This window comes from Megalobrama amblycephala, linkage group LG12 (genome assembly GCF_018812025.1).
Source record: "Megalobrama amblycephala isolate DHTTF-2021 linkage group LG12, ASM1881202v1, whole genome shotgun sequence".
In the NCBI taxonomy this organism is placed as follows: domain Eukaryota; kingdom Metazoa; phylum Chordata; class Actinopteri; order Cypriniformes; family Xenocyprididae; genus Megalobrama; species Megalobrama amblycephala.
Genome location: NC_063055.1, coordinates 11,260,679 through 11,279,814, shown reverse-complemented (window position 1 = coordinate 11,279,814; position 19,136 = coordinate 11,260,679). Strand labels below are relative to the sequence as shown.

The following is a 19,136-nucleotide window of genomic DNA, read 5'->3' as shown; positions in this document are numbered from 1 at the left end:
ACTTTAAGAATAAATGTATACTTAATTTACACAGTGAAGACTAAGACTAATTATATAATTTATGTAGCCTATTTCTATAGGCCTTTATAGTGCTTGAAGTTTTTCAGGTAGGTCTATTTCATTTGGGTCTTTGTTCTATTGTAGTTTTTGTCCTATTGCTTGTAAGTTTCTTTGTTCCTATTATGTTCATGTTTACTTGTCTTCAGTGAGCTTGAGTTTTGTTTTCTTTTTTTAACTTTGAAATTGGTGATGAGATTTATGAAGTTTTAGTGGTATCAAAAATTAATATAAAAACTTTTTAAAGCAAAAATAACTATATTGTGGTATATCGTTATCACAAAATAAAATGACTCATATCGTGATATAAGAAGGTGTCAAAATAAAACACAAAGGCTCTTGGTATGGGATTCACACTTGTGAGCCACCACCGGAGTCCCACCCCTGCAGTTGTAAGACGACGGACTCTGCTCTTACAGCAGAGCACTAATATGCGTCACACAATCAGGTGGCAACGCTTTCAAGTGGATGGCACCTTGGATCAGCAACAATATTTTACAGCACCATGAACCCTGAGTGTATGCATCGGGGGATTGGGGGCTCTGAGTGATCTCTATTCCTCATAAAACTAAGAGAACACTGGAAGTGTTCCCGTTCATTATTTCAAGCCCATTTTTGACAACTCACTGAGAAGTCTTTCGGTACATGGGGCACTGCAAATGAACTGAGGTTGTAGCTTATTCGTTCCTGAGCAAGCTGTTCCCTGGATTACCTCTTTTGCTATGTGATATGCCACTTAAAAGAGACACTGAAGTGCATACTGGGTCAACAGCTCAGAAGCAATATTACAATTGTCCTGCAATGATGCAGTTTTTGACCTAATGTGAACAACTTTGTGTGCCTAAAAAAACAACTATCGCATGTAAAATTAGCATAACGACTGCAGTCATCCCAGACAAATTAATACAACTGAAAAGGTGCTGTTAAGTAGCGGTGAAAGTTGGGCGTAAAGTAACAATGCTGTTATTTGGGTTAGTCACGCAACCCCTTGTCCCTTAAAGGAAGCTACAGTGCACATCCTTAGCGTATTTGATGTTCCCGTCACATCCGTTAAGCTATCGTCAACCGCACAAACAGATTGTGTAAGCCTGACTATCCATGTATGAAATGCAGCAGCCCACACACTGACATGAGATGTTTTGAAACATACAGGAAATATGACGGCAGCAACGAATCGGGTTAGCATTGGTGGGCCGCTAACGATGCTAGTCGCTTCAGGCACTATTCTTCCCGCATCAACAGGGCTGGAAATACGGATGGAGCTGATTGCCGCCCGCTGACTGTGCTGACACTGTGTTCTTATTGTGAACTAATAGCGAGACACCCACTCGTTCCTCACTGTTGTCAAGGAGCCCAGCGGCAGATTCAATAAAGCATCTATCAGCCAAGCCTCTCCGCTGAGCAAAAGGGATGAGAAGTGCTACACAAGCGCCTGTACTTTCAGGGAAAATCAGCGCCTTGGCAAGTTCACCATCAGGGATTACGTGATGGGCCTGCAGTGATTCAAGAAAAAATTGTCCCTGTATTTGAAAGATGAGAGGGTTGCTGTAAAGCCGTCATATTTGTTACGAAAGAACAGTAAGCGGAAGCCAATGCTATTTTCTAAATTTTTTTGTTATTGATTTTTTGGCAAAAGAAATAAAAAAATATTAAATCTATTTCATTCAGTCCACAATAAATAGCCTAGTGCTGTCTATTTAAATACTTTTTTGTAATAAAACAGAAAAATATTAGAGAAATTACTTTTATTCACACACATTAAACTGATCAAAAGTGACATTAAAGACTTTCAAATTGTTAAAAAAAAATCTTTTTCAAATAAATGCTTTTGAACTTTCTATTCACCAAAAGAATCCTGAAAAAAAGTTTCATGGTTTCCACAAAAATATTAGCCTGGATGCCAGCCGAACTTAGACCCGCCCACAACATTTTGAGGTCGGGGAGTTCGGTCTGGACTCGATCCGTAGAGGAGTAATTATGCCTGAACAGAAACTGTTCGGACCAATCACATTGTCAGGGCGATGATTGACAGATTATCACCAGAAACGTAATCGTCTACGTCATCAAAGAGCGCTTGGGGAGTTTGATTGACAAGCAATCTAACCAATCAGAACGCCGCATCCGCCGTTTTGTCCGACAAAGCAGTCAGGAGTTAGAAGATTAAACTCGGTGGAGTTAAACTTGAAAAATTGTGCATACTGACGTCTTTCCGCGTTTGAAACAACATTCATTCTCATGTTCATTCATGTTTATTTGATTATACTATCGGTTCACGAGCCTCTTGAGCTGAGGCGCTACAGCAATCGGTCACGATCATGGTCACAACACATTAAAGAGCCACAAAATGGTTTTTATTATTTGATTTTTTTTAATAACTACAGTTTGAAAGCTGGGACTTTGTTTAATATCATAAGTAACCTGCTCTGTCTCATCTGTCGATGTGTTGTCAGTTTCCTCTTTGCTCCGCGATGTATTTTCCACTCTGTGTGGCGTGACAGCGCCACGGCTTGTCGGACAAAGCAACAGTAAGGGGGGCGGGTCTTTGCGAAAGGTCAATTAGTTTACAACAATGATGACTGTTGAAGAACTGAGATGTGTTACTTAGATTCCGCCATCGCGTCTGTTATAGAAGATATCGACAGCGCATTCATTTTTAAAAAGGAACAGAGGACCGCGATCAAGGCATTTGTCGATGGGAGAGATGTCTTTGCCGTCCTTCCTACGGGATTCGGCAAAAGTTTGATTTATCAGCTGGCCACGATGGTCGCTAAGAAGAGTTCTGTTGACAACTATGCGCCGCTCAACATACGTCACTTACTCTGTAGCTCTGATTGGTTGTAGGTCTATCCAATTGAGGTCTTTCCTGGATCGGTTGAAATACGCCCCCATAATCAAAGCCCAATGGAGCAGTATCAGACTCATATTCGAAATAGAATTGAGTATGACCACGTCAGGCTACAAAAATATTAGGCAGCACAACAGTTTTCAACAATGATCATAAAAAATGTTTTGTGAGCAGCAAATCAGCTGCCAATTTCTAAAGGATCATGTGACACTGAAGACTGGAGTAATGATGCTGAGAATTCAGCTTTGCCATCACAGGAATAAATTACATTTTAAAATATATTAAAACAGTTATTTTAAATTGTAATATTTTACAAAATTACTGTTTTACTGTATTTTTGATCAAATAAATGCAGCTAAAAAGTATTTGAGACTTTTACTATCATAAAAAAAAAAATCTTACAGACCCCAAACCATATGAAAATAATTATGGACAGTGAACAAATATGATCAGTGTATCTGACCCGTAAGACTATGAACTACAAATTAACTACTACTATAATCATATTTGGCTGCTAGAGAGGTTCTGCTCTGATAGGCTCACAAACAATCACCGTTCTGATGAAATTATAACCACCTCCCTTGCTAATCTGTTGATATACACCCTCATCTGCGAACCTGCTCAAGCGTTTAATGCTGGATGAAGCTGCAGGAAATGAGTCTACCATTAAACAGTAAATTTACCCTGAGTGGCAAGCTGATGGATGAGAGCCCGGCAACCTGCGACAAAGCATCAGTTCATAATAACAGGCACGCGCGCACACACAAACAAACTGACATGTGCTCTCTATCATGTATGATGCAACTAAAACAATCAGCATGTGAAAAGCGCTGGATGTTCCTTGACACATTGTTGTGTTGTGGACGCAGCTCCCCCAGCAGTCAATCAGCTTCACCAAAAACACAAACACAAAAATACATATGTAATATACTAAAGGAAGCTCTCACCATATCCAAGAGTGCCTCCGAAGAGGAAGGCTGGTCAAGCGTATCATTCTCTCCTCTCGAACCCTGCGATTGCGGCTGGACTTCATTGAATGACAGGCTTTCAAGAGTTTCTCAACAAGCTCTCCACGAATCCTTCTCATTGAGAGAAAAGACTATGTGACAACTGTGTCCATGTTGTCTCCTTACTTCCAAGGTGCCATGTGGAGTTTGGTTTTGGCTACTTCCATCTTCTATTTGGCCACACTTTAATGCTGATAAAAATATATATAACATTTAACAAAGTCAAAAAAACAAGCTACTCTATTAAGCGTTTAAGGGAAGACAAATGAAATCGACCTGAAATGAACAGTGGCTTCCATACTGTCCAAATACAACAGCCTCTGACGGAGTGTGCCGAGCTGTTCCCATCTGACGTCCATTGTGTTTATCTGGAAAACGCTTGGCCACATTCCTTCTTCCTATCCACATAACGATATCAAGTCTTTGTTTTTTCCTGTTGCCAGTGATATATTTCCTCTTGCTTCACAGAGGGCAGGGCAGTAGAGTTCAGCAAGTATACACTGCCCTAAATCCTTCAGTGTTTCAATCAATTCAGCTTTATCCACCTTTTTCCTGAACAATAAAGTTGTTGAAGCCTATTGTTGTTTTCTTGACAGTTTTACGTCAGAGATTTGTGTACCGCAGGGTAGGGGTGGGTAATATGGCAAACAATATCACTTTTTTTCAGGCAGGATTGAGATGTACAATCTTATGATTCTTTTCCATGTAGGCTTTCAAGACTTATTTTGCAAGTACTGAGCAGTAAGACACCATTGACATTCAAAATATTTTCTTTTGTGTTCCATGGAAGTAAGAAAGTTATTATGTTTTGGAATGGCATGAGGGTGAGATTTGATTTTTGGGTGAACCCTGTCTTAAAAATAAAGAGAGACATCAGGGCAGTCAACACAACAGAAAAAAAATATATTTCATAGTTACCCCCCTTACTTCCACACTATCTGATCATATATTTCGTAATATTTTTGTTTTATTTATACACTATAAATCATTTTCTTATCTGATTTTTGTTGCAATGGCAACGTCTCCCTTGGACAAAACATCCCAAGTGTATGAGCTTTTATGTGTTTGTGTGGGAGGAAAACACATTGCAGGACTGTGTGAGACTACTGTTCTTGCATAGATCTCTTTCCCTGTCAGCATGTGGTCATCCTCTTCGACCCCATAACGAGAGCCCCTGCTGCCCTCTTCGTTCCAGCAGTTAAAGCATATCGATTCTGTCAGTGTAAGGCAAGCTGTACTCTTTAGCTTTTTACCACAACAAATGACACCTCAAAGAGGGATAGACAACGAGGCTATAGTAACAAGAAGACACTCGTGAGCTGATTTGCGATTTGATTTCTCTTTCTCTATCATATACCCACACAGACACACATGGGTGTAGAATATGCAGGGGACGTGGGGGACATGTCCCCCACACTTTTTTTGGGCAAGTGTGTTCACATAGAGGTTGTCATGGGCCAATGTGAATAAATTCAGATTCAAATTCAAAGAGACAAGGTAGTTTATGCATGACCTTACATTTATTCTTATCCAAAACGAGGCGATGTTAACATTATGGAGCACTAAACTCTCATGTAATGTATGTTTCATTCACACTGGAAAACGGAGGGAAAGTCGAAAACGTAGAAGTAATAACTTAAGACGTTCCAGGAAATCCCTTATATGGCCAAAGGCATCCAGCTATCGCTGTAGCTGAATAAAAATCAGAAATGTTTTGACTGATGAAACGTGAAGACAATAAACGCACGACTGCGAAAATGTATGGTTTGTGTGTTTTTCAAGTCATCCCATCATCTCATCTTTTATTACAGTATAGAAACTATAAAATATATATCTGCCTTATTCTGTGATAAAAAAAAATCTTGTTTTTACATTGTATAAAATCCATGATGACTCAATGGACAAGTGTTTGTACTACATAAACCAATCATAAAATTGCCATAAGAAAAGTCTAGGAAAAAATATTACAGAATACAAAATAGTGGTTATTGATCAGCAGTGTATTTGATTTTTAGCCAATTAAAAGCAAGAGAAATTAAAAAACAAAACCTGTCAATTAGACAAAGGTCGGAAAAGAATGGTATTACACTTGACATTTCTGTCCCCCTCACTTCTGAAATGATTACTTCATCAACCCTATTGATCAAAGTTAAATAGCAAAATATCACTCCAAGTTGCATCTGCAAACAAATGATGTGAGACATTTTCTTACAACTAACTTCACTTTTCTAGTCCACTTTTGCAACAGCTGTGCTGTTTATTATTTTTGTGGAAACTTTTCAGGATTCTTTGATGAATAGAAATTTCAAATGAACAGCATGTATTTAAAATAACAATTGTCTTGTAAAAATGTAAAAGTCTTTGATCAATTTAATGCATTTTTACAAAAGTATTTCTTTTTTTAAAAAATTGACAAGTAGTGTATTTATTACAATGTATTTACAACCTGTTTTGCATGCCACATGGTTTAATACTTAATTATCTAATCCAATGACATTCATACATTTTGAAGTGTCTCAATACTTTTTGGGGGCCACTGTAGACCATCTTACATAAAGCAAGATGAGCTATTATAAATAAATAAGTGAGAATTCTTTGGTTCTTTGGTTCTTGATGCATGTACTTTAAAAACACTTGATCGGAAAAAAGCAATCTGTTAACGTCAGCAAAAACAGACAGGAAACAAGCATAGAAGAGAATTTTAAAAAGTCTCCTGGGAGAATATTAGCATAAAGAATACATCCAAGAATAGTGTCTTTCTTTGTGAAAGAAAGTTTCAATTATCTTCAGCAGGTGTAACTGTGAGTTTTTTTGGTAAGTCACAAAATAGCACAATTGTACAATAAAGTCATTGTAGAATTTAAGTACCAAAACCTGCACACTTTAACACAATGGTCCTCAACTGATTTAACATTGGACATCAACATCAAGTGGCCAACCATTGTTTAATGTACAAAAGCAAACAAAAAAGTGCTTAAGATCTAAAAAAAAAATAAAAAATGATTAATATTATCACTAACTGTATAGAGGCACAATAAGCATCTTCTGAACAGCAACAATAAAATTAATTTGACAATTTTGCACAAACAATAGCTGAAGTGATATTTAAAAGCCCGACATATGAAACAAACACTCTGCCTACTAATGCATTAGGCTCCTGAACATATGTACAAATTGCACAGCATATTACATAATATATATTAATGATGTGTTTATTGCTGGTTTTATGCTCTCTGTTTGTCCTGACTGCGTTTTGAGGTGAATTATACAATGTTTAACATCTTCATAAGCTTCTATATTGTTTTATCTAATTACGCATGATAATATGATTAGTTTAATTGTTTTCCCCTCTGCAGTCCACGACCGTTTCATAATAGACCTACACCCATTATCGGGTCACAACCCACCACTGCTTTAGCTCAGTGCTCAATGCCATAATACAGCATCTCACAGAAGTACACCCCTCTCATTTTTGTAAATATTTTATTATGTCTTTTCATGTGACAACACTGAAGAAAGGACACTTTGCTACAATGTAAAGCAGTGAGTGTACAGCTTGTATAACAGGGTAAATTGTATAACCCCTCAAAATAATTCAACACACAGCCATTAATGTCTAAACCGCTGGTCACAAAAGTGAGTACACCCCTAAGTGAAAACGTCCACGGGTCGCCACTGGAGTCCTCTTCCACTCCTCCATGATGACATCACAGAGCTGGTGGATGTTAGAGACCTTGCGCTCCTCCACCTTCCGTTTGAGGATGCCCCACAGATGCTCAATAGGGTTTAGGTCTGGGGACATGCTTGGCCAGTCCATCACCTTTACCCTCAGCTTCTTTAGCAAGACAGTGGTCATCTTGGAGGTGTGTTTGGGGTCGTTATCATGTTGGAATAATGCCCTGCGGCCCAGTCTCCAAAGGGAGGGGATCATGCTCTGCTCATTCATGGTTCCCTCAATGAACTGTAGCTCCTCAGTAGCACTCATGCAGCCCCAGACCATGACACTCCCACCACCATGCTTGACTGTAGGCAAGACACACTTGTCTTTGTACTCCTCGCCTGGTTGCCGCCACACAGGCTTGACACCATCTGAACCAAATAAGTTTATCTGGGTCTCATCAGACCACAGGACATGATTCCAGTAATCCATGTCCTTAGTCTGCTTGTCTTCAGCAAACTGTTTGCGGGCTTTCTTGTGCATCATCTTTAGAAGAGGCTTCTTTCTGGGATGACAGCCATGCAGACCAATTTGATGCAGTGTGCCAAATTTAACACCTGCTCCCCATTCACACCTGAGATCTTGTAACACTAACGAGTCACATGACACCGGGGAAAGAAAATGGCTAATTGGGCCCAATTTGGACATTTTCACTTAGGGGTGTACTCACTTTTGTGGCCAGCGGTTTAGACATTAATGGCTGTGTGTTGAGTTATTTTGAGGGGACAGCAAATTTACACTGTTATACAAGCTGTACACTCACTACTTTACATTGTAGCAAAGTGTCATTTCTTCAGTGTTGTCACATGAAAAGATATAATAAAATATTTACTCACTTCTGTGAGATATTGTATATCTGTCAAGTGCTGATTTATAAAACTGCTTAAAATCATCTCACTGTTCTTCCCTTGAAATGCATTTACAGCAGGTACGTCAAGAGTCACATTTTATACTCTTCACTGCATAACGTCCGTTAGGATAAAAGCTTTTAGTGTTAAAAATCCACAGAGCATAAATTTATAGATGCACCACTGAACTGCAACCTGGTTATAGTGCATTATGCAATAGCTTCTTTCCTTTTTTTACACATGATCTGTGACCATTATCAATCTCTACCTTTCCACTTCATTCACTTGTTAATTCGACACACTTACAGACAGCGTGAGCTAAATGAAATGCATGCTGGTATTTGCATTGGGGTGTGATCACTGAAGAGTGAGAGGGGGAGATGTTATGACTCTTGAATGAGGGTCTTACTGGGGCTGCTCACACTAGTCATTCTCCCAGCTCCCAAAATAGACTTTCTGCATTGCACCAGCGGGCCTTATCTCACTGTCTGATGTTTATGTTATCTCTCTAAGGGGGGATCTTTCTCCTTCTTTCAACGCTGCTCTACACATTTCATTTTCACAAATAGGGCCACAAGGATAGAGCCACATAGCAGCACATGAAATCTTAAAACAAAAGCACTTCATAAACTAAAGCAGGGCAGCACAGAAGCCCTTAAAAAGTATCATCACTGCAGGGTGATCTATTAGACTCTTAGTTCGGGGTTTAAAGGTCCATAGGAGTCCATAAACTACTTCATGGTTTCAGTAAAGTTCCTAAGAGAAATACAAATGCTAGTGCACAATGTTTGCTTTCCAAAATATCCCACATCAATGCATATTCCTTAACAACTTATTCATCATTGCCGAAACATAAACTGAATCTACAGTACAGACAGTGTGATCAATGTAGTTTGATTACAAAACAAATGACTCCTATGAACCTGATCTTTTTAGTGAATATAACAACATGCAGAGCAACCAGAGTAGTATGATTTTTGAGCAAAGGTTCTTTTTTAGTGAATCGAAAACACAGCACAAACAATGTAGTTGGAGTCGGTTCTTTTAAGTGAATCAAACAGCTTACAATTAAAGGGTTAGTTCACCCAAAAATGAAAATTCTGTCATTAATTACTCACCCTCATGTCGTTCCAAACCCATAAGATCTTCGTTCATCTTCGGAACACAAATTAAGATATTTTTGATCAAATCCCATGGCTCAGTGAGGCCTCAATTGCGGAAAAAAACTAAATAACGACTTTATTCAACAATATCTAGTGATGGGCAATTTCAAAACACTGCTTCATGAAGCTTTGAAGCTTTACAAATCTTTTGTTTCGAATCAGTGGTTCGGTGCATGTATCAAACTGCCAAAGTCACATGATTTCAGTAAACGAGGCTTCGTCAGGTCATAAGTGTTTCAAAATTTCAATGGTTCACCACAGGGGGGCGTGACTTTGGCAGTTTGATACACGCTCTGAACCACTGATTCGAAACAAAAGATTTGTAAAGCATAATATTAAGGTTGAACCACTGTAGTCACAACCACTCGTGCTCGTTTCGTTTAGTATTGGTGTCTATATAGTTAAGGCCAATTATTTGGTTACATTTATGCTGCCATTAAAAAGTCTGTGCAAACAGATCTGTAAACAGAACAATTGTTTTAAATTGATATATTATTGATGGTATTTGTATAAAAGTAGTAAGTCATTAATGGAACCATAAAGGAACAGGAATCATGAGGAATTGGAACCAGAACCATTAAATTCTTCATAATTCCCATCCCTAAATGAGTCTAATTTACATTACAAAGGAGGTGTACTTGCACTGAATGATAATTATTTCACTGAAATACTGACGACACAATACTACTTGTCTTGCACTTTGTTGTTCAGGAACAGAAAAATAAAATGTTTTCTCATAATTGATTACAGGTGTTCAACTTGACTCATAAAAATAACCACATTTACATATGCACAAGAAACCCAAGTATGTTTTAACCTGTAATGACAGTTATGAGCTGTAAAACAAGGCACAATCTAATGTTGTTAATGAAATTCATGTAAATGAGCTCTTGAGTATATCGCATGAAACATAACCTGTCTTCAAAAGTTATAACCCAATTTATGTGCCTGAAAGAGGCAGCAGCCGAATTTCTTTGTTATATTGCAGGCGCTAATGAATTACTCACGTCCAGAGACTAATTTGCATAATTCCAATTCTCACCCAAAGGCATTATGCTGGCTTTTTTATGATTCCTGAATTCTATTACTGTTGTGAAAACAAAACCCACTCTGTAAAGAAGGTAGGTGATGGTAAAATAAATTCAAAAGGGCCAGTAGAAAGAAAGGGAAGATAATATCGCGGTTATCAATGTCACGCGAGCTTCGCCTGCTATCTGTCCTCAGGACTGTGTAATTACTGTCACAATGTAATTAACCTTCACCTCATCTCGATGGATACTGGTGCTTGCAGCATATTGGCACCGACAACGCAAGCAAGTGTACAACCATGTCCGATAACGGTCTGGGAGATGATTTGGTGAAGCACAGGTGGCATTTAAATGTCATGGGTCAAAATGCAACATGAGTAAAGAAATAAAGCATTATCCTAATATCAAAGAAAAGAATTGGAACCAAAGAAGACAAAGGAGAAAAAGAGGCTTTATTTTATTATATACATATATTAAAATGCAAATAAACATCTACATTTAAAAGGGTGGAAGGAAGGTACATAAGCAAAGTATGCTTTATGGAAAAAAATGAAAAAATATATCCAGCAATGGCTTTAGGAAATGATTGTTCTCAGCACTGCGGAGGTGGAATAATTCAAATATTTCAAATGCTCTTACTGAGATAATGTTTAGCCAGGCCTCTATTTATTATGCTGTTTATCACGACTGCTATTTATTTTTTTGTGTCCTACAGTAAAATGACAACATTTATCCCGCAAGGAGTTTAACAATTAATGCCATGCAGCGCTTGTTCGCATTTTTCAAATCATCCCTATGTGCACAACCAAACCTGAGATACCATGACACCATTATATCCCCCTCCTTACAGGTGACTCTGTTTGGAAACAGATGCGGAAACCACAAGTTCGCTGCACAACACCCTGGAAACAAGCCCTCTGGTGCTACATGAAGAGTCAACCAATAAGTCTTTCATCAGATTGTTACTTTATCTCACCTCAGTCCATCAATCCCATTTATTCCAATTCATTAGCTATAATCGCACTGAATGACCCTTTATTGAGTTTCTCGCCTCCAGCACCCACGGCAGGAAAAAAAGGGAGAATTGTGGGTATCTTGTGGAAAGCCCAAAAACAGAAGTGATATAAATAGCAGAAGGAGCAGAATTATGTAAAGAAGAGAGACAAAGAGATGGGGTGTCCAGTCAGGAAAGAAGGGGTCCAAACCCTTGCTCATTGTTATTCGTGCTGATACAGCTCTTGCTATCTGTCACACCTCATCGACTTACGGAATGTAGCTGTGTAAAAAGAAAACTTTGAATTTTAATTATGTTTTCCATTTATTATTGATTTCTTTTTACATTAATAAAGGTCATACAATGCTATTGCTTCTACTCGGCAAAATGTGATGTGGTAACTGAGAGGACATCATCTAAAAACACAGGGGAATTGAGTCGTGATGTAGGGCTCGGTGAATGTAAAATCTGCATTAACAGGAAACATGAAAAGCATATCATATAATGCCAGCTCATACTGGAGCGTTAGCTGTGAGGAAGACCCTGGTAGTCGAGGAGAGCGATGAATAATTCAGTGCTTGCCTCACATAGATCCTCGTGGCCGTTGTGAATAAGCTGTTTTGTAACTTAGGCTGGGTGGGATGTGAAGAGAGATTTATTATTGATCCCTTCCGTGCACACAGGTGCTTTTAATTGGCTGGAAAGTATAAAGCTTTCTCTCTTTCTTTCTTAAAAAAAAATCATCCATAAGACCTGCCTTATTAAAAATGTCCCTAATACTTTAGTATAATCCATAATAAATATTAATATGAAAACAAATATAAATTGATATAAAATATATTTTAAACACATATATTTATTAATAAATACATTTATATATATATATATATATATATATACACATACATACATATATATATATATATATATATATATATATATATATATAGAGAGAGAGAGAGAGAGAGAGAGAGAGATTGATACTTTTAATACGCATTAAATTGATCTAAAGAATCATGTATCACAAAAATGCATCACTGTTTAAAAAAAAAAAATTACTGATTTTACTAATTAAATTACTAATCATGTGACACTGAAGACTGGAGTCATGATGCTGAAAATCACAGGAATAAATTACATTTTATAATGTATTCAAAAAGAAAAGGTTTTGAATTATAAAATTATTTTTTTTTAAATATTGTTTTTTTACTGTATTTTTTTAGACTTTCAACAATATTAAAAAAATCTTACTGACCTGAATCTTTTGAAAGTGTATTTATAAATATATTCTGAGGTGTATAAATTTATAATACTATAATATACTTGGTACATAGCTACTATTCACACTATTTTTGAAAAATGCTAAGTGCGCAATTTTTCGTTTGACCTGACATTTTTGCCAAAAAGTGTAAGAAATAAAACCAGAGCACATTAAACTATGCAATGCACGAAGCAAGACATTTCCAGTGTGAAGATTCAGCATTGCTGGACAAAAGTCATTATATCACAAAAAAAATTATGATAACCGAATGCCAACCCCTAAACTTAACATTTAACGCCATAATGTCATGTGACAATAGTGTGTGTTTGTGTGGTATTCTACAGTTTAATATGCTTACCGTTACATACTGCATACTGGATTGCAGTGTCCAATAAGCAATTTGCTAATATTTCACTATCTTTTAAAGGAATAATTCACCCAGAAATGAAAATTCTGTCAGTAATTACTCACCCTCATGTCTTTCCAAACCCGTAAGACTTTCATTCAACTTCGGAACACAAATGAAGATCTTTTTGATGAAATCTGAGAGCTTTCAGTTCCTCCTTTGAAAGCTACGCAACTGACACTTTGGTGCTTCAAAAAGTTCATAATGAGATCATAAAATTAAACTATATGAATTGAGTGGTTTAATCAAAATTTCAAAAGATCTTCCAAAGATGAACGAAAGCCTTACGGGTTTGGAACAACATGAGGGTGAGTAATTAATGACAGAATTTTCATTTTTGGGTGAACTAACCCTTTAACACTTCAGCAGTCACCAATTCAATGCACAGCTGTTAAACAAAGACGGTGCACAGGGCTCATTTCTGCTCCAAACGATTGGAAATAGCATCAGCCAGGGGATTTCACCAAGTGACATTATACAGTGTAACGGGTACAATTAGCAAAGTGCTTATGGGCTGCAAAGGTGATAAGTGGCTTTCTTTCTCTCTCTCACCCAGTTACTATCATCACCTCTATCAGACAGCCCTAATCACCAACTTCTCTACAGATGGCTGCTTATTCTCTCATCTGCTCTCAAAAATTAGATTAAGAACCAAATTTAAGTAGAATTTCTTTGTCACTACTGCCACTAAATGGAATTATAAATACAAACAATCCCACCCCAAACTCATGCCATTGGTTGTGCCAATGTTGCTGTGTCAAGCTGCTCAAAAAACAATATTTTGATATACAACACCAAAGTGCCACAGTATTTACACCTGGAAAACACACTTTCTGGGGGTTCATTTACACTTATATTAGGATATTCTGAGTTCAGAACAACTTAAGCTCATCATCAGCACATGTGGCATAATGTTGATTCGATTCAAGGACAATATTTGCAAATTCAGAACAAGTGATTCAGTTTGATTAATGATGTGATTATGCATTTTTAAGTGCATTCAAAGGATTATTTAAATGCTTCCCCTAATGTTTCTCAAGGTGGGGTGCAAATAACACAGTGACCTTCAAGGGGATCAGAGAGTTGGAGCAAAAAAACTAATCTAGTGAAAGGCAGTAAAACATGCAGCGCGTGTCAGTGAGAAAGAGCTTTCAACAATGCCACACAACGTCTCTATTAATTAGCCCATGCGACAATAGAATGTGTAAATATTTTATATAAATGTTTAAATGAATTGTGATTCATTCAATTCTTAGCACCTTAAATCGATTACTGACAGAAACAAACAATTCAAAAATTCATGTTTCAAGCTTGACGCATTGTCAGGATTTGTAATCGATGCATCGAGAAAACAAGTCGTTAAATGATTCATATCACATTTACTAAAATCAAACAGCGAGAGAAAAGAAAAGGAGCAGAATAAAAGTTCAGGAAGAGAGAGAATGATGCAGTGGAGTGTGAGGAGAAAACGGAGGTGGGAAAGGGCCACCGCATACCCAATATAGCTGCAAGGCCATTAAAACAGACCACACTCAATGCCATGACCAGACTAGCGGACACCAGGTGCATTAACGACAGCACACAAACAGCACACTCTGATTAAATAATGCAACTGGCTCTAACCATGCACTCGTTGCATAGAAGTGAGTGCTGAAGAGGCAGATGAGAGACTCACTCTTCGCTGAGAAGGCAGCGTTGTCAAAAGGGAACATTCAGCGGCTGTTGACTATCGATCTGTTGATCTTTCATGCACTGAACCCTCGCACCTCAGTACTCTGCATGCAGAACTATGCTGAATCACTGCCTTTACGAGGATATTTTTACCGCAGCATGATTAACTAAGGAATGACATCTTCCAACTACACATTAAAACGCTGCAAAGCTACAAAACCTCACAATGAAAACATCTGCTGTGCACTGTGCAACATTTAAGATGTGCTTGTATAAAAGCCTGCATATAACATTTTAAACATGTTCCATGATTATAAAGCATCTGCAATTTCTGTTTGCTATTGCAATTGCAAAAACCACCCAATGCAAATGGAAATATTAAAAAGAGTAAACCACTGACGCACTCAGAGGTGAATTTGCTAAACGGTTGTGCTAATAATGTTAGATTACAGCAATAATTTAATCCATTAAGAGCACTATTTATTGAAGAGCACTTTCCCACCTCTATTACAGGAACTTTTTTCATCTTAACTGTTCAAGTCAACTCATTAACAATTTATAAAAATCAAGAGTTATCCAAATGTCATTCTGTACATAATTATGTAGTGATGCCTTAAAGGGATAGTTCACCCAAAAATGAAAATTCTGTCATCATTCCCTTATCCCTATGTTGTTCCAAACCTGTTGAACACAAAAGATGATCTTTTGAAGAATGTTGGTCAAAGACTATAGAATAACAAGATGCGTCACTCTGAGAAAGTGCGACGCACAATATGGCGGAATAAGTCCCGCCTTCTAAATAAGAGCCAGTCGGCGACTGGTAAAGTCAGCGAGTCACTGCAGCGGCCTTTAGAAGCTCCGGTTCCTAGAGAAACAGTCAGACACGTGCCTCCAAAATGAGACACAAGAGACTCGCATTTTAGGACTGTGCATGTGCATTAGCTTGATTCAGCCTGAAAAATATTAGCTTGATCCAGTTTGTCGTCATGATTTGAGCGTTTAGAAACAAAATTTATGAGACGATTGGTGTCCGATTTCGTCAAGTCAAATATGAAAGGCATTTCAAAGATGGCCGCCGAGTGAAATGACTTGTCTTAAAGGGACTTTATGTTGGTAACCAAACAGTTGACGGTAGCCATTAACTTCTATGGTATTTTTTTTTCCTACTATGGAACTCAATGGCTACCGTCAACTGTCTGATTACCAACATTCTTCAAAATATCTTCTTTCTAGTTCAACAGAAGAAAGAAACTCATACAGGTTTGGAACAACACAAGGGTGAGTAAATGATGACAGAATTTTCATTTTTGGGTGAACTATCCCTTTAATTCATTTAAGCATCACAACATTGACTTGACATTGAAAAAAAGGATTACTTGATTACAAATGATTGATTTTAGATGAATAAAAAATACAAAAATAATAATGGCCATAGTTGTCACGTCAATGCATCCCTATATGCTTGTGTACATTTACTAGCATTTTCACGAATTAGATCTTAGATTTTATTTTCAGATAATAACAGTTTCTCATTAGCACACAAAAAAAGCATATATGGCAGATATGAGGCTTTGTATGGTATCAATGTAATAAGTAATTAAAGGTAACACATGGTGTCATAAATATTGTAACCTTATAGGCCTGAAGATTCATACATAATACATTCCATCTCTATGGTGGGGTCTAAAAATAAGGCTCTTTCCAGGCAGTAATAATTCATTGTGGATTCTGTCTCTTTATGTTAAGAGACAGCTCTTTTCCAGAGTGACGGCCCCTGGTTTGAAAGGACAATACTGTTGGGGAACTATTCAAATGAGTGACATTTCCAGGAAGAAACAAATGCTGGAGTGGACGCACCAAGAAATGTCAAGCTTTGGTATTTTTGTTAATTGGACAAATTCTTCCTCTCTCCCTTGATCGACACACGCTGTGCCTGGCCTGGTGAGATCTCTTTGCACCTCTTGTAAACGTCTTTCACCACAGTAGTTTCGGCACATTTTCATGCAACAGCTGTGAGGACAGCTTTGTGCTATTGAACTGTGAAGATGGCATGGGGTATCTTCACACGGCCGACTGTTGAGAATGCCACAAGACTGCTCAATAATTTGTTTACTCCTCGGTGGCTTTCATCCTGACTGCTGGCTAAGCTACAGTTTTTCATTTTCCTGTTTGGATTTTGGGGCACAGAATTTTCTCATGGTTTCCTGCCTCCTAGTGTGCTAGAAAAACCACAAAAAGCATCCATGTCAGGGCTCGACATTTTTTGAAGGGGCAAGTGAAAGAGTAACCTGATTAAAACTCCAGTGACAAAAAAATAACAAGGGAAGCATTGAAACGCAAGAATGATTCTGATTTTATTACATTACCTGTAAACAGGGAGTGATAATGGATAGTGTATTTCTGGTAACAAAGTCGCACTGTTGAGGCTCACGCTGCCTGTCTCTTTGTGAGAGACTTTAGGAGAAATTAAAACAAATGAGCATAACAGCAACATATGACCAAGAGAGCTGTTTTGACGAATACTGTCACGATTGCAAATGTTACATTGATTTTATAGCTCAATAAACAAGTAGTTAATATTAAGTTACTTACATCGAAAATAGCTCCAAAGAAAGATCACAGCAGAACTACTGCGCATTCTCAACACAACACTCAGCGGTGTTTTGTTACTGAATGATTTAGCGTTTTAAACTATTCGGTTTAATGAATGACGATCTAAGCACATGGTCTAAAGCGCACGGCGCAAGTGCACTTAGGGCGTGTCTGAATCCGTTTTCTGAATCCGCCCAGTGCATTGTCTCTTAATGAGAAATCGTTGTGTTTTGGGTGTAAAGTGTATTAAACCAATCAGAGTCTCATTTCCCATTCCCTTTAAAAGCCAGTTGCACTCATGCCATGGCGGATTTGCTATTTACATGGCGGAATTTGCTAGCGGAAAAACGGAACACTTCTCTAGCGAGGAAACGGATCTGCTCGTGCGCGAGGTTAAAAGCCAGATTCCACCAAAGCATTTTTATCTTTATGCACACAATAATAATCTTTTACATTGTAATCCTGTTATTTGTAATATTTGGCAGGTTTGTGTGCTGCTACACATTTCAGTTGGTCAATGGCGCAGTCTAGTGTTGTCAAAAGTACCGGTACTTCGGTACCAAGTCGGTACTGAAATTTTGAAAATGTGACGATACCCGCATTTCTGTAGTACCGGTAATACCCAGAATCTGGGTATATTCGGTACCCACTGATAGGACTGTGGCAGTATTTACGTGAATATGACACGAGTGAAGCACAAAGCTTTGTTTACAAAATAAATAATAGGTTAGCAATTAAATGTGACTTCGCAGCCATGGAAACATTTTGGTTAATGCCGAATGAGAGAGGTACGTGAGTCCATACATTTAAGCTTCGTATTCTGTTTTCCGAATCGCGATCTGGTCACCTGATTAGCAGAGAATTTAACAATATTCCATTAGTTATTCCACTGAACATGGAATCTGTTTCTCTTCATTCACGCAGCGGATTATAAACGTTTCTTTCGTTCGCATTTAGGCCTATTCGGCTATTCGCATTCTAGAAAAAACACCGTAGGACAGAAACCTTTTTGCTTGCACGTCAGTTTCTATTTAACAGAGTTTGTGCTTGTTATTGGACTTTATAAGGCGCGTCAAGTTTATTTGTATAGCGCGTTTCACACACCAGTGATTTTTACTTTCGTTTTCTCTGGCAGCGCAAAATCAAACGTAGCCTGAATGTCTTGCTCCTGCGGAGGATAAAACTCGCTCTTCACACCTTTTACAACAAGTGTCCGTTGTTTGTAACATCAGGAAATAACGTGAAGATATTATTAAAGAGAAATGGTCTCTTTCCTGCTCGTGTCCCACATCCCTCTCAAAGCCCAAAGCTTTGAGTCTATATCAAAGTAATAACGGGACTTTGGCTATATGACGCGTCTTTGTGTGGAAATAAAAAACGAATGCTTTTTGAAATAATATTTAACTTTCTTATTATTTAGGTTACCATTATTTACCGATGTTTATTTCATAGTTTTACAGGCTGTAGTGTGTTGTTTCTCTGACGGAATAGCTCAAATAAACACGCACGTCTGTTACCCCTGTTGAAAAAATGAGCATATGCTGGT

The 19,136-nt window shown here is 37.8% G+C and overlaps 1 protein-coding gene across 4 annotated transcripts in view; it reads right to left on the bottom strand.

Annotated features, from left to right (window-relative positions):
• pde4d (phosphodiesterase 4D, cAMP-specific) overlaps positions 1-19,136 on the bottom strand; it is a 148,136-nt gene that overhangs the window by 56,405 nt on the left and 72,595 nt on the right. The window contains exons 1-2 of one of the 4 annotated variants that reach the window (XM_048208702.1): positions 4,186-5,506; positions 3,850-4,100 (exon numbers count right to left, since the gene is read on the bottom strand). The exons of the other annotated variants lie outside the window; for them this stretch is intronic. Coding sequence (XP_048064659.1) covers positions 3,850-3,989 — 140 coding nt within the window. The 5' untranslated portion in view covers positions 3,990-4,100; positions 4,186-5,506. Of the gene's footprint in view, positions 1-3,849; positions 4,101-4,185; positions 5,507-19,136 lie in introns of those variants that run through there. 4 annotated transcript variants of the gene reach the window in all.